At 43.4% G+C, this 14,353-nt stretch overlaps 1 protein-coding gene across 2 annotated transcripts in view; it reads left to right on the forward strand.

The window, feature by feature from the left end:
• Positions 1-14,353, forward strand: part of ARID2 (AT-rich interaction domain 2) — a 157,422-nt gene that overhangs the window by 68,851 nt on the left and 74,218 nt on the right. For both annotated transcript variants that reach the window (XM_068276588.1, XM_068276590.1), the window contains exons 4-5: positions 9,918-10,051; positions 13,030-13,248. In XM_068276588.1, the coding sequence (XP_068132689.1) occupies positions 9,918-10,051; positions 13,030-13,248 (353 nt within the window). The remainder of the gene's footprint in view (positions 1-9,917; positions 10,052-13,029; positions 13,249-14,353) is intronic.

Genomic DNA, 14,353 nt, shown 5'->3' on the forward strand with positions numbered 1-14,353 from the left:
TGTTATGGAGGCCCAGGATGCTTCGTTAGCGGCTTTAAAGGGACTCCGAGCAGTGCAGAAACTATGGAAAGATGCATATCATTTTAAAGCTCTTTCTCCTCTTTCCAATGATATATAAACCACCGCCCTACGCCTTTTAGTTTTCGCTATTTTCGCGATTGAAATTGCTGCGGCCGCGATTTCAATCGCGAAAATAGAGAAAACTAAAAGGCGTAGGGCGATGATTTAGGTGTCGCCAGAAAGAGGAGAAAGAGAGCTTTAAAATGATATCCATCTTTCCATAGTTACTTGTATTACACAGGGCGACACTTTCCCCAGTGTCAGCAGCTCCATTCAGCAGAAAAAGTCGCCCTGTGTAATACAATGTAACTATGGAAAGATGGATATCATTTTAAAGCTCTCTTTCTCCTCTTTTCGTCGCCCTACGCCTTTTAGTTTTCTCTATTTGCACGATTGAAATTGCAACCGCGGCAATTTCAATTGCGAAAATAGCGAAAACTAAAAGGTGTAGTGCGGCGGTTTATATATCATTGGAAAGAGGAGAAAGAGAGCTTTAAAATGATATACATCTTTCCATAGTTTCTGCACTGCTCGGAGTCCCTTTAAGCTCATCCAGAGTGTTGGGTCTTGCGTCTCTCAACTTTCTCTTCACAATATCCCACAGGTTCTCTATGGTGTTGAGGTCAGGAGAGTTGGCAGGCCAATTGAGCACAGTAATACCATGGTCTGTAAACCATTTACCAGTGGTTTTGGCACTGTGAGCAGGTGCCAGGTCGTGCTGGAAAATGAAATCTTCATCTCCATAAAGCTTTTCAGCAGATGGAAGCATGAACCCACTTTTGAACCAGAAACAGCGGTAGAAGCCCCTGACCTGTGCTACAGAGGAGCAGCACTCGACTGTTGCTCAGTGGTCCAAAGTACTTTTTCCGGATGAAAGCAACTTTTACATGTCATTCGGAAATGAAGGTGCCAGAGTCTGGAGGAAAACTGGGGAGAGGGAAATGCCAAGATGCCTGAAGTCCAGTGTCAAGTACCCACAGTCAGTGACGGTCTGGGGTGCCATGTCAGCTGCTGGTGTTGGTCCACTGTGCAATGCAGCTAGCTATCAGGAGATTTTGGAGCACTTCATGCTTCCATCTGCTGAAAAGCTTTATGGAGATGATTTCATTTTTCAGCATGACCTGGCACCTGCTCACAGTGCCAAAACCACTAGTAAATGGTTTACTGACCATGGTATTACTGTGCTCAATTGGCCTGCCAACTCTCCTGACCTGAATCCCATAGATAATCTGTGGGATATTGTGAAGAGAAAGTTCAGAGACGCAAAACACTTTGGATGAGTTTAAGGCCACTATCGAAGCATCCTGGGCCTCCATAACACCTGAGCAGTGCCACAGGCTGATTGCCTCCATGCCACGCCGCATTGAAGCAGTCATTTCTGCAAAATGATTGCCGACCAAGTATTGAGTGCATAACTGAACATAATTATTTGAAGGTTGTCTTTAAAAAAAAAACACTTTTCTTTTATTGGTCGGATGAAATATGCTAATTTTGGGTTTTCATGAGCTGTATGCCAAAATCATCAATAAGAAAAACAATAAAAGGCTTGAACTACTTCAGTTGTGTGTAATGAATCTAAAATACACGAAAGTCTAATGTTTATCAGTACATTACTGAAAATAATGAACTTTATCACAATATGCTAATTTTTTTGAGAAGATCCTGTATGTACTAAGATGTCTTTTTAACCCACTTTTTTTTTTTTATTTAATGGGGGAAGATTGAATCTTAAACAGTACGTAGGAAGACCACATGGTACTGTCTTTTTTCAAGAGTTGCAAGGGACAGTTAAACCACTTAAGGACCACAGGCTTAAAGCTAATGTAACCCAGTTAAAAAAAAAAAAAAAGGCAGATACTCACCTCAGGAGAGGGAAGGCTCGGTCCTAATGAGCCATCCCTCTCCTCTCCCGGTGCCCCTGGTGCTGCGCTGGCTCCTCCGTTCATATCCCCCGCCGGGGGGAACTTCGGGAGCCGAGTCCTCCCAAAAACAGGCGGCACACACACAAGTGCGTCATAGAGGGCGCATGCGCAGTGTAGAGCGGCCCGTCTTCGGGAGCATTCGGGCTCCTGAAGCATTTCCCGGAGCCTTCCTTCGGCCGGGAGACAGCGGTATTTGATCGAAACAGTCGAATACCGCTACGGGGAGCCAGGATAGCAGCGGGCACCGGGAGAGGAGAGGGAATGCTCTATGGGACCCAGAGCCTCCCTCTCCTTAGGTGAGTATCTGACTCTTTTTTTTTTTTTTTTAAACCGGTTCCCATTAGCTTTAAACCCCCTAAAGACCAGGCAATTTTTCACTAAATAGGCCACTGCAGCTTTAAGGCCTCACTGCAGGGCTGCACAACTCAGCACACAAAAGATTACCCCACCTCTACCTTTTCTCACTCCTCCAATGTTTTTTATTTTAAATATTTTTTTTTTCCTTTTTTTTTTTTTTTTTTAAATAAATTATAAATGTGCTTTATTTTAATTTTTTATTTTTACAAGCCAATTACAGCAATCGGCTGTGCGCAGCGGATTGCTTCTGAGTCCCCCAGGGGAATAGCTACAGTCCCCAGTACAGCGCTGCTGTAGATTGCAGCACTGTACATGGTAATTAGACGGCGGTTTTGCTCGTTTATTGCACCGGATCGAGCCAGCGGCTTGATGCCGGCGCATCCCTGCTCGTCCGCGCGGATCGTTTGCCGCTCGTCCCCGCCGGCGCTTCCTCATCACCGCTCCATTCCCTGCCACTGTCAGTCGGCGGGAATCAAGCGGGCACGGGTCGAGCGGCATGATCGGGCCAGCTGAATATTATCAGCTGGCCGGATCAGCTGGTCGACACACGGTACAGAAAAATACCGCGTATCCCCAGCATTAGTCTCCTCGCGGCGATCGCCGCTGGAAGGCTGATGACGGAGCGGCGCTTTGTCATTCAAGCAGGGATGCGCGTGCATCGGCGCGCGATCCCCTGCAGACTCCGCCCCAGGATTGCACGCTGATCGGAATTAGGCGGTCCTGGGGCTGCCGTTGCACCCACTCCAATTGCCATGGAGCAGTCCTCTAAAGGTTAAAAGATGCTTTTCAGATTTGCTTGAAAGGTGCATTTTACAAAATATATTTTGCTAATCTGTCTATATTGGATTGATAGTTTTGGTGACTGATGATGCTCCTTCAAATTTCTTTTTTTGTTATTTGCATGACAGTCATTGGTAATCTATTAAAGACAAATCAGCCAGGACCCAGAGCCTTTCCTCTCCTGTCTTGGTCCCCGTTCATGCACTGGCTCCACCATAGCAGCACTCGACCAATTTGGTCAAATACTGCTCTCTCCACCGCCAAAGTGAGGCTTTGGAAGTCTTTGGGAGCTGAGTGCTCCCGAAGATGGGCTGCTCCATACTGCGCATGCGCAAGCGCAGTATGAAGCCGTCTGTCTTCGAGAGGACGCGGCTCCCAAAGACTTCCGAAGTCCCCTGTGGCGGGGGTTTCAAATGGACGAGCTGCTGCTGCAACGAGGGGACTGAGAGAGGAGCGGGAAGGCTCTATAGAACCCAGAGCCTTCCCTCCCCTTTGGTAAGTATGTGGTTTTTTTTTTTTTTTTTTTTTTTTTTTTCAATAGATTTCAATTTACTTTTTTTTTCTCAAAATCATTTTATTGTTTCCCATTGACTTTTAAGTCACAAAAGCAAATTAATGCAGAGCTAGCCTGTAGGGCCTTTGTGTTGTAGACTGTGGTATAAATAGTTTTTATATTATGAAAAATGTTTGTAGCGTGCCTTATCCATGAACAGTCTTTTGTTACATGATGCTGATCTATGTCACTGTACTGCATTTTCACCAATCTGAGTTGTTCAGGGCATTAACTACAATCTTCTGTTGCATCTCTCTAATCTGCATATTCTTAGACATATTTATGCTTATACTATTGAATTCTGTGTTACATCAACTGCAATAAAGTCGTGTGTTAGCAGCAACTGTTAGTTTTTCATAAATACAGGGAGTGCAGAATTATTAGGCAAATGAGTATTTTGACCACATCATCCTCTTTGTGCATGTTGTCTTACTCCAAGCTGTATAGGCTCCAAAGCCTACTACCAATTAAGCATATTAGGTGATGTGCATCTCTGTAATGAGAAGGGGTGTGGTCTAATGACATCAACACCCTATATCAGGTGTGCATAATTATTAGGCAACTTCCTTTCCTTTGGAAAAATGGGTCAAAAGAAGGACTTGACAGGCTCAGAAAAGTCAAATATAGTGAGATATCTTGCAAAGGGATGCAGCACTCTTAAAATTGCAAAGCCTCTGAAGCGTGATCATTGAACAATCAAGCGTTTGATTCAAAATAGTCAACAGGGTCGTAAGAAGCGTGTGGAAAAACCAAGGCACAAAATAACTGCCCATGAACTGAGAAAAGTCAAGCGTGAAGCTGCCAAGATGCCACTTGCCACCAGTTTGGCCATAGTTCAGAGCTGCAACATCACTGGAGTGCCCAAAAGCACAAGGTGTGCAATACTCAGAGACATGGCCAAGGTAAGAAAGGCTGAAAGATGACCACCACTGAACAAGACACACAAGCTGAAACGTCAAGACTGGGCCAAGAAATATCTCAAGACTGATTTTTCTAAGGTTTTATGGACTGATGAAATGAGAGTGAGTCTTGATGGGCCAGATGGATGGGCCCGTGGCTGGATTGGTAAAGGGCAGAGAGCTCCAGTCCGACTCAGACGCCAGCAAGGTGGAGGTGGAGTACTGGTTTGGGCTGGTATAATCATAGATGAGCTTGTGGGGCCTTTTCGGGTTGAGGATGGAGTCAAGCTCAACTCCCAGTCCTACTGCCAGTTTCTGGAAGACACCTCTTTCTAGCAGTGGTACAGGAAGAAGTCTGCATCCTTCAAGAAAAACATGATTTTCATTCAGGACAATGCTCCATCACACGCGTCCAGGTACTCCGCAGCGTGGCTGGCAAAGGGTATAAAAGAAGAAAAACTAATGACATTGCCTCCTTGTTCACCTGATCTGAACCCCATTGAGAACCTGTGGTCCATCATAAAATGTGAGATTTACAAGGAGGGAAAACGGGACACCTCTCTGAACAGTGTCTGGGAGGCTGTGGTTGCTGCTGCACGCAATGTTGATGGTGAACAGATCAAAACACTGACAGAATCCATGGATGGCAGGCTTTTGAGTGTCCTTGCAAAGAAAGGTGGCTATATTGGTCACTGATTTGTTTTTGTTTTGTATTTGAATGTCAGAAATGTATATTTGTTGAGATGTTCTATTGGTTTCACTGGTAAAAATAAATAATTGAAATGGGTATATATTTGTTTTTTGTTAAGTTGCCTAATAATTATGCACAGTAATAGTCACCTGCACACACAGATATCCCCCTAAAATAGCTAAAACTAAAAACAAACTAAAAACTACTTTCAAAAATATTCAGCTTTGATATTAATGAGTGTTTTGGGTTCATTGAGAACATGGTTGTTGTTCAATAATAACATTTTTCCTCAAAAATACCACTTGCCCAATAATTCTGTACTCCCTGTAGGCTAGCACTTATTTTCTTCTTTCACAGAATACTGTTTTGTGGCTGTAATTTAATAGAAAAACACAGGCTTAATTTGACAGATGGGGTTGATTTACTAATGCAGTTTTTTTGCCACCTAATAGCCATGTTTGGAATGCTTTTTTTAGGTTTGCTGAATAACTTTTGTTTTCCAGACTCCATAAATGACCCTCATACAATGGCATACCTGGGGAATTTGACACCCGGTGCTGATCATTTTCAGATTACCCCTCCCCCCAAAAAGCCCCAAACAATGTTTTGTTGTGAAGGTTGACGGGTTGGGGCGCAGAGCGTTTTGCTGCAAATTTTGGGGGATTCTTGGGGAAAAGGAGTCATCAGGTTGTGGACTGAGCTAACTGTTAGTAAACTCTCTACTCTATACAGTGCTATAGAAGACTCCAGTGCTATATAAATACATAACAATATGGTAGAACATTAGACTATGACTATGGTACGATTAGGTTGTGAGCTCCTCTGAGGACAGAAAAGGCGGACATATGAAAGAGGTGGATGCATAGGTGGAGGGGATAAAAAGGTAGAGGCACAATACACGAGAGCCTGGTGAGAGAGGAGAATGGCAGGAAGACCTCTCGCCAGAACTGCAGACCTCACCAGTGCTGTTTAACGTGCTGGTGCTCAGTGCTGTTAAAAGAAACCACTAAAATCTGAAAAGAGGAAAGGGTCGTGGGGGAAGACAACAGAATGGGAGGGGGAGCTGAGAAAAGATAAGATTACCTGCAATCAAGCTAATCTAAATTGCCTGGAGCTTGCTTCTCTGCTCAATACAGAAGTTGGCTGTCAGCACCTGTATTACTGGTTTCTGCAACAGCAGACTGCCCTGCATTATTCATTAATTACTCTGACCAGGATAAGTAATCAATAGTCCAGGACTCCAGGGCACTCTGGTATTACAGCGGCCATGGCACGTAATGACAGGCAACTTCTGAAGCATTAAACACATTCTTCCACCTCCCCCTGCTAATGTCCCAGCTGCAGCACAGTAATCATTCTCTCTACTCACCCTGCTGCTCTGCACATTCACTCACTGCAGGCTGTGTGTAGCAAGTGAGAAGACACATTGCCCGGGGAAGGGGGGGGTACTACCTCTGCGCAGGTAGTAGTACAGTCCCCTGCACTGCCTGCTGCTATTTTCCCATATGTTGCCCAAACTATGAGAAAAGATCCCAGGTGGAAGAACAGTGACTGAGCACTGCAGCGGCACCCCTAGCAACGGCTACATCCGGTACTGTGAGCACCTGCAGCCGTATGGTAGGTACGCCACTGCCCTTATAGTAGCTAGAGATGGTCAATGAGCTGTTAATAATTCCTTATTGAATGCAAATTGTATGCAGTTTAGAATTAGGTGTATTGAAACTGACAGGAAGTGTACTTATTATGACACCTAGTGGCATACAATCTGCACGCAAACCAGTATTATTTGTATCCCAGTAACCATCTCTGATTTTGCTCAGTTATTGCTGAAAAGCTACTGATTCTTGTCGATGCTGATTCTTGTCTGAACAAATCTACAGCAGAAATGACACATGGGTGTTGGAAGAAGTAGTAATATACAAAGGTCCATATGACAGAAACCAGGGCTGTGGAGTCGGCACATAAAACATGACATCTTTATGTATTGTACCTCCTAATCCTTTAAATATATATTGATATGGGAAAGAAGTTATACAAATTATAATTCTATATTTCTTTATTGATTGCAAAATGCAAGGCGTGTGAACACTAGCAAAGAAAATCAGCAGGATGATTTTTTAGGAACTTTAAAGGGAATCTGAAGTGAAAATAAACTTGATATGATTTGTATATGTAGTACTGCTAAGAAATAAAACATTATTAGCACAGATATGAGTCTCATATTGTTTCCAGTACAGGAAGAGTTAAGGTAGCCATACACTGGTCGATTTGCCATTAGATCGACCAGCTGACAGATCCCTATCTGATCGAATCTGATCAGAGAGGGATCGTATGGCTGCCTTTACTGCAAACAGATTGTGAATCGGTTTCAGCCTGAAACCGATCACAATCTGTTGAGCTGCTCCTGCCGCCTGTCCCCCCCCCCCCCCCCCCCCCCTTCCCATACATTACCTAAAGCTGGCTCCGGGTCCTCTTCTCCGCGCTGCACCCCGCACCGCATCCCAGCGTACACCGCATCCCAGCGTACACTCCCTAGAGCGCCCTCTATCTGAACTTCCTGGTCACTGCAGTGACACAGAAAGTTAATGTACGCTGGGATGGAAGCAGGAACAGAGCGGTGCAGCGCGGAGAAGATGCCCGGGAGCCAGCGTCAGGTAATGTATACCGGATCGGCCGCCGCTAGCGACACGCTCCCTACCCGCGGGCAATCAACGGTATTTTTCCACACGGCGCGATCGACGGACCGATCCGATTTCGGGAGGAAATAGAATCGGCGGGTGCGTTTAGCGCGAACCCCAGTGATCGAATCTGCTGTCGAAACGGCCGCAAATCGGGCCAGTGTATGGCCAGCTTAAAGAAACTTCAGTTATCTATGCAAATGAGCTTCTGTGAGCTCTGGGACTTTATCATGGACAGCACTGTTTTTTGAAGCACTTCTCAACTGTCTCTTATTGTTTCTGCTTTGTTTATGGTTTTTCTGCAGAGAAAAGTTTAAAGGGTCAATTAGCCTGCTCCGTGAAATCATTTAACATGCTGAGTGTATTGTGGAAACGGCAATTATTAGAGAATGATGCAATGTTATAAAAAAAGAAAAAGCTATATACCTGAAAATAAAAATGACACTATTTTCTTTGCTACTTATGTTCTATTATTTATCTGTATTACACAATCAATTATATCATGAGGTTTTTTTTTTCTTTTCGCTTCAGTGTCACTTTAAACTGTGTAAGCTTGGGGTAAGGTTGGGTTCATATAACATTCCAAACAAATGAAAGTGAATGGATCCTATACAAAGCTATAGGCTCTGTTCAGAACGGATTAGTTTGTTTTAATGAACGGAGGACAAGTTTTTAATTAGTCTGCGATAATTGTGTATTGAATGGACCGAGTAGGTGGCAACAGAGAATGAAACACACAAATGAAAAATTGATCCCCAAATGTAACAAACAAAAACTGATCAGTTTTTGACTGTGCAATATGAACTCAGCCTAATGGTTATAGCTGTGCTATTATGATTTTTAAATTTTTTAATTAAATAAATTACAAACTTTTTAACCCAGACAAAACCTATAAAAAGTTATCTTAATAAACGGAGTCTTTTTTGTTTTATTTAAATATTGTTAAAGTGCACCTCTAGTCACAGCAATTAGACTGTACAGCTTTCAGTATTGCCTGGCTGAAATGGGATACCTTATCATTACATATAATTATCCTGCAATTGTTGTCTGGAAAGTGCTGCTTGTCTTATTAAAGTATAGTTACAGTATAACGAACGGATGGGGAGTAAAAAAAAAAACTGTAGATAGAAAGATATATACAGGAGGTGTGCACAGCAAACAGAGGATTCCCCAAGTCCTCAATGAATATGAAAAATTTCCACAAGGTTTTCAGCGCACAAACGCTCTTTATTTGAGCCAACCAACATACAGTGTAACTCTTTCGGGTGTCCCCACCCTTTGAACTTGACAAAGGGTGGGAGGGGGACACGAAACAGTTGCACTGTATGTTGGTTGTGGATGGTCGCCTGTGGAATCCTCCCTGAAAGAGCAGCACACAAGGTTTCACTCGACACTTTCAGAGTACTGATCTGAAGGAGACCTGGAAATACACACGAGCCATGTGACCAACCAGCCTTTTGGTGGCTGTGAAATGGTAATTTGGTTTATATCTACAGCTTGGTTGTATGGGTGGGTGGTATGTTAGCAGCACAGACATGCATGAAACATTTGAAACCGTACATTCTAAAGAAACGGCAAATTCCACTTTCATTAAAATCTACTTTATTATTTATCAGTGTTACGTTAGACGGCTAAAATTTGATGTTCTAAAAATAAACATTCATTTTTAATATGCAGCCATCTTTGGCTTTTTTTATTCTTTTTATTTGCCACAAATTGTAAAACCCTAAAACAATTTTAACATTCTATTACTCTATTTAATCTGCAGAGTGCATCTCTTTGGAGAAGCAAACCGCCCCACATTTTCATCTTCTTGTATGAGGGAGATAAAAGGATAATGTTAATAAAATGTTCAAAGCATATTCAGTTAATGTGGACAGTTTTGCCTTTCTTATGTAAACTGAAGTTTCATATTAACTTTTCTCATAAGCAAAACTGAAGGGACTACTTTAATGTCTTTGGAATATTTGTTTTAAGGTATTTGGAGAAATATGAGAAGGTACATCACTTTGGAGAAGATGATGATGAAGTTCAGCCTGGTAATCCCAAACAGCAGCTTCCCATTGGTGCAATACCATGTACCTATAACTACCAGCAGCACGTTGTACCAGGTAAGCAAACTTTTCATTCTTACAGTGGACAAAGTTCATTTAATGGCAAACTCAAAAATAATTCTTACGTCTGATTTTATTAAATGAAGCTTACTATTAAACAGGTGGAGATGACCTATCACTGGGTTAGACATATTTCACTTTTTCCCAAGTCATTGAATGAAGGTGTTCCAATCTCTTCCACAGCCATAGGTATATCAAATCAAGCACCACGCTTTTACAAACATTTGTGACTTCACTCCATGCGGGACGCCGTCATTTGGTACAGGGTACTGTGAGCCACCACTCTACTAAACGTTACAAGAACTTTAAACAAATCAACTATTTATAACCTTTGAACTTTTACTCAAACCATAAAGACTATACTTCAAATTGTTCCTTTAAGTCCTCCACGGCTTCCTCTTCAACCTCCACCCTTCTCTCATTTGGGGTCCCAGAAGGCTGTGTTCTTGACCTCTTGCTGTTCTTTCTTTACACCACCTCTGATCAGCAAGCTTATCCCCTTCCTGAGCTTCAGCTACCACTTATATGCCAATTACAGGTCTACTTCCATACCACAGATCTCACCACCACCATGGAACAGGTATCCTCCTGCCTCTTAACCTCCCTGGCGTTCTATTAAGATCGCCAGGGAGGCTGCGGGAGATTTTTTTTTTTATTAAAAAAGAACTGTTTCATGCAGCCAACTGAAAGTTGGCTGCATGAAAGCCCACTAGAGGGCGCTCCGGAGGCGTTCTTCCGATCGCCTCCGGCGCCCAGAATAAACAAGGAAGGCCGCAATGAGCGGCCTTCCTTGTTTTGCTTACATCGTCGCCATAGCGATGAGCGGAGTGACGTCATGGACGTCAGCCGGCGTCCTGACGTCAGCCGCCTCCGATCCAGCCCTTAGCGCTGGCCGGAACTTTTGTTCCGGCTACGCAGGGCTCGGGCGGCTGGGGGGACCCTCTTTCGCCGCTGCTCGCGGCGGATCGCCGCAGAGCGGCGGCGATCAGGCAGCACACGCGGCTGGCAAAGTGCCGGCTGCGTGTGCTGCTTTTTAGTTTGTAAAAATCGGCCCAGCAGGGCCTGAGCGGCGACCTCCGGCGGTGATGGACGGATATATTCGTCCATACCGCTGAGGAGGTTAAAGAGAACCCGAGGTGGGTTTGAAGAATGTTATCTGCATACAGAGGCTGGATCTGCCTATACAGCCCAGCCTCTGTTGCTATCCCAAACCCCCCTAAGGTCCCCCTGCACTCTGCAATCCCTCATAAATTACAGCCACACTGCTGACAAACAGCTTGTCAGAGCTGGCTGTGTTTATCTCTATAGTGTCAGTCTGCTGCTCTCCCCGCCTCCTGCAGAACTCCGGTCCCCGCCTGCATCCCTTCCCTCCCTGCTGATTGGAGGGAAGGAACGGGGGCAGGGACCGGAGCTATGCAGGAGGCGGGGGAGCAGCCGAGACTGACACTACAGATACAGCCTCACAGCACGGCTGTGATTTATGGGGGATTGCAGAGTGCAGGGGGACCTTAGGGGGGTTTGGGATAGCAACAGAAGCTGGGCTGTAAAGGCAGATTCAGCCTCTGTATGCAGATAACATTCTTTAAACACACCTCGGGTTCTCTTTAACCATCTCATCGTGGATGTCAGCCTGGTTCCTGAAGTTAAACCTCTATAAAACAACTCATAACTTTCTGCCCCGTACAATCTTGCGCCCATAGACATTGTCACTGTCAACTGTATAATCATCCGCACAGGCCTGCTGCCTGGGTGTCACTTTGGACTCGGCCCTTTTGTTCGCGCCCCACATCCAAACCGTTACTAGGGCCTGCAATTATCATTTATGCAACATCTCCAAGATCCGCCCCTTCCTGACACCGGACACCGTTAAACTTCTTGTTCATGCCCTCATCATCTCCCATCTTGTCTACTGCAACGCCCTCCTGTCAGGCTTCGCTCTGAACCGCTACCCTACACCCTACAATCCACCGTGAATGCATCATCCTGACTAAATTTGTCCTACCACTCCATCTGCCTGACTCCCCTTTGCAAATCCTTCCACTAACTGCTGATCTGCTTTAGAATCAGCTTCAAGATCCTATGTCTGGCCTACTATTTATACACAAATCCTGCCCGACCTACATCTCTGACCTGGTCAGCAGATACACTCCTGGCTGCCCACTTAAATTCTCCATCGACCTTCTACTAACCACCCCACACATCTCGCACTTCCATGTGCGACTACAGGACTTTTCTAGAGGCACTCCCATCCTCTGGAACTTTCTCTCACTGCCCATCAGTCTTGCCCCCTCCTTCAATACCTTCAAACAAACCCTCAAAACTCACCTCTTCAACCCACCTCGCCTATCCCCTAACTCTCTCTGCTGAAAACCTCTCGACACTTCTCCTATCATGTTACCACTCCCTTCTTTTAGATTGTAAGTCTTTTGGCAGGGCTCTACCGCCTTTTGTATCTTACCTGATGATGCATCTTGCTCACAGAATAACGTAAACCTGAATTACTTGAATTACTACTCCAGTGCATGATATGGCATTGTGTGCCTTACTGCTTATTAACTGTGTCATCTTTTACCCCTATTATCATTGTCTATAACTTTATTGTCCAGCACATGTTGGTGCTATATAAATCAATAAATAATAATCATAACCTTTCGATTATGGGTATTTGGCTAAAATGTACTTAAAGGGTACCTGAAGCCAGACCACACAAAAAAGTTAGATGGCTACCTCAGTCGGGTGAAGCCTCTGGACAGTTATGTTGAGTATTGCTCGTGTATTGCTTTTTTTTAAAGGGATAGATCTAATTTTTAACGTGAATTGATGTTGTGTATCAAAATAAAGATTTTTTTTTTTTATGACATTGTAGAACATTCTGCCAAACCACTTTTCAGGTGATCATTTGATTGTATGACAGGACTGTTACTGATCTGTGTGCACCCCTCTTTTTACACCTTTTTTTTTTTTTTATGTTACAGATTATTTGCGACAAAGTTATGGGCTTACCATGGACTTCAACACACCAAATGATTACAACAAACTGGTGCTTTCACTTTTATCAGGCCTCCCTAATGAAGTGGACTTTGCAATTAATGTTTGCACACTTCTATCTAATGAAAGTAAACATGTAATGCAGCTTGAAAAGGACCCAAAAATCATCACCTTATTACTTGCAAATGCTGGGGTGTTTGATGATAGTGAGTATAAGTGCATTTTGGTATTATTATTACTACTACTATTCTATAGCTTCCTGCCGGTGTTCGCTCTAGTTAGTCATAATCTTCAAAAGGGAGTTTAATATACATTTCACTTACAGCTCTTAATACAATTCTAATGGCCATTTCCAATGTATCATTTTGAAAAGAATAAGGCTAATTTCACAGTGGGCATTGCTTTCCGTTTAAAAGCAGGAACAGAAAAGTTGCACTGCACATTACCCACGAGTTGTGCTGCATACAGTCGATGAAAAAATTCTTCACCGTGCTGCATGTCGGTCGATTGCACTGCAGGCACTGTGAACATCGTATAGGCTTTATATTGCAGAGTTACAGACTACCCTGCAAGCTCCTGGTGAACCAGTACTCCTAGGAGTGTTCTTACACACTCCCAGGAGTCCTGGTTCACCATGAAGCTTGCTGGGTTGTCTGTAACTCTGGGTATTTCAAGTTCTACTCCTTAGAGCCACATTAATCCATGCCATGCACTGATGAGGATCAACCAATCCCAAACAGTCTGTATGCATGTTGGATTATTGTAGCTCTGTACAATTAACAAGCTGACACATCATTGCATTCCAGTGGTTCTAGAGGTGTGGTTAGCTTACAGGGATATCAAAGGATGATTTGTATATTCAGCAGTGATGCATTGTGGGAGACATCATATGCTCTCTCCAACCTGAATTATCGCAAATACCTTCTGCTATAACCACTTCAGGATGAGAGCAATTCTCACATATCAGCACTGCTCCCATTTATTCATCAATAACTTTATTACGACTAAGCACACCTAAATTATCTATATATTTTTTTCAGGACAAATTAGGCTTTTAGTGTGTGAACATTTTGTTTAGTAATTACCTTATTTTCTATGTATTTTAAATGAAAATTTAGGTAAAAAATAGAAAAAACACACTATTTCTCCATTTACATCAAATATAGCTTTACAATAAACAGTGCTATAAGTTAAATCCACAAATTGTATTTGCTCATCCATCCTGGTTATTACAACATTTAGATTATGTTCCTAGCACAATGTATGGTGACAATATTGTATTTGGAAATAAAGGTGTCTTTTTTTTTTGTT

The sequence above is a fragment of the Hyperolius riggenbachi genome, chromosome 3 (genome assembly GCF_040937935.1).
Source record: "Hyperolius riggenbachi isolate aHypRig1 chromosome 3, aHypRig1.pri, whole genome shotgun sequence".
Classification (NCBI taxonomy): Eukaryota; Metazoa; Chordata; class Amphibia; order Anura; family Hyperoliidae; genus Hyperolius; species Hyperolius riggenbachi.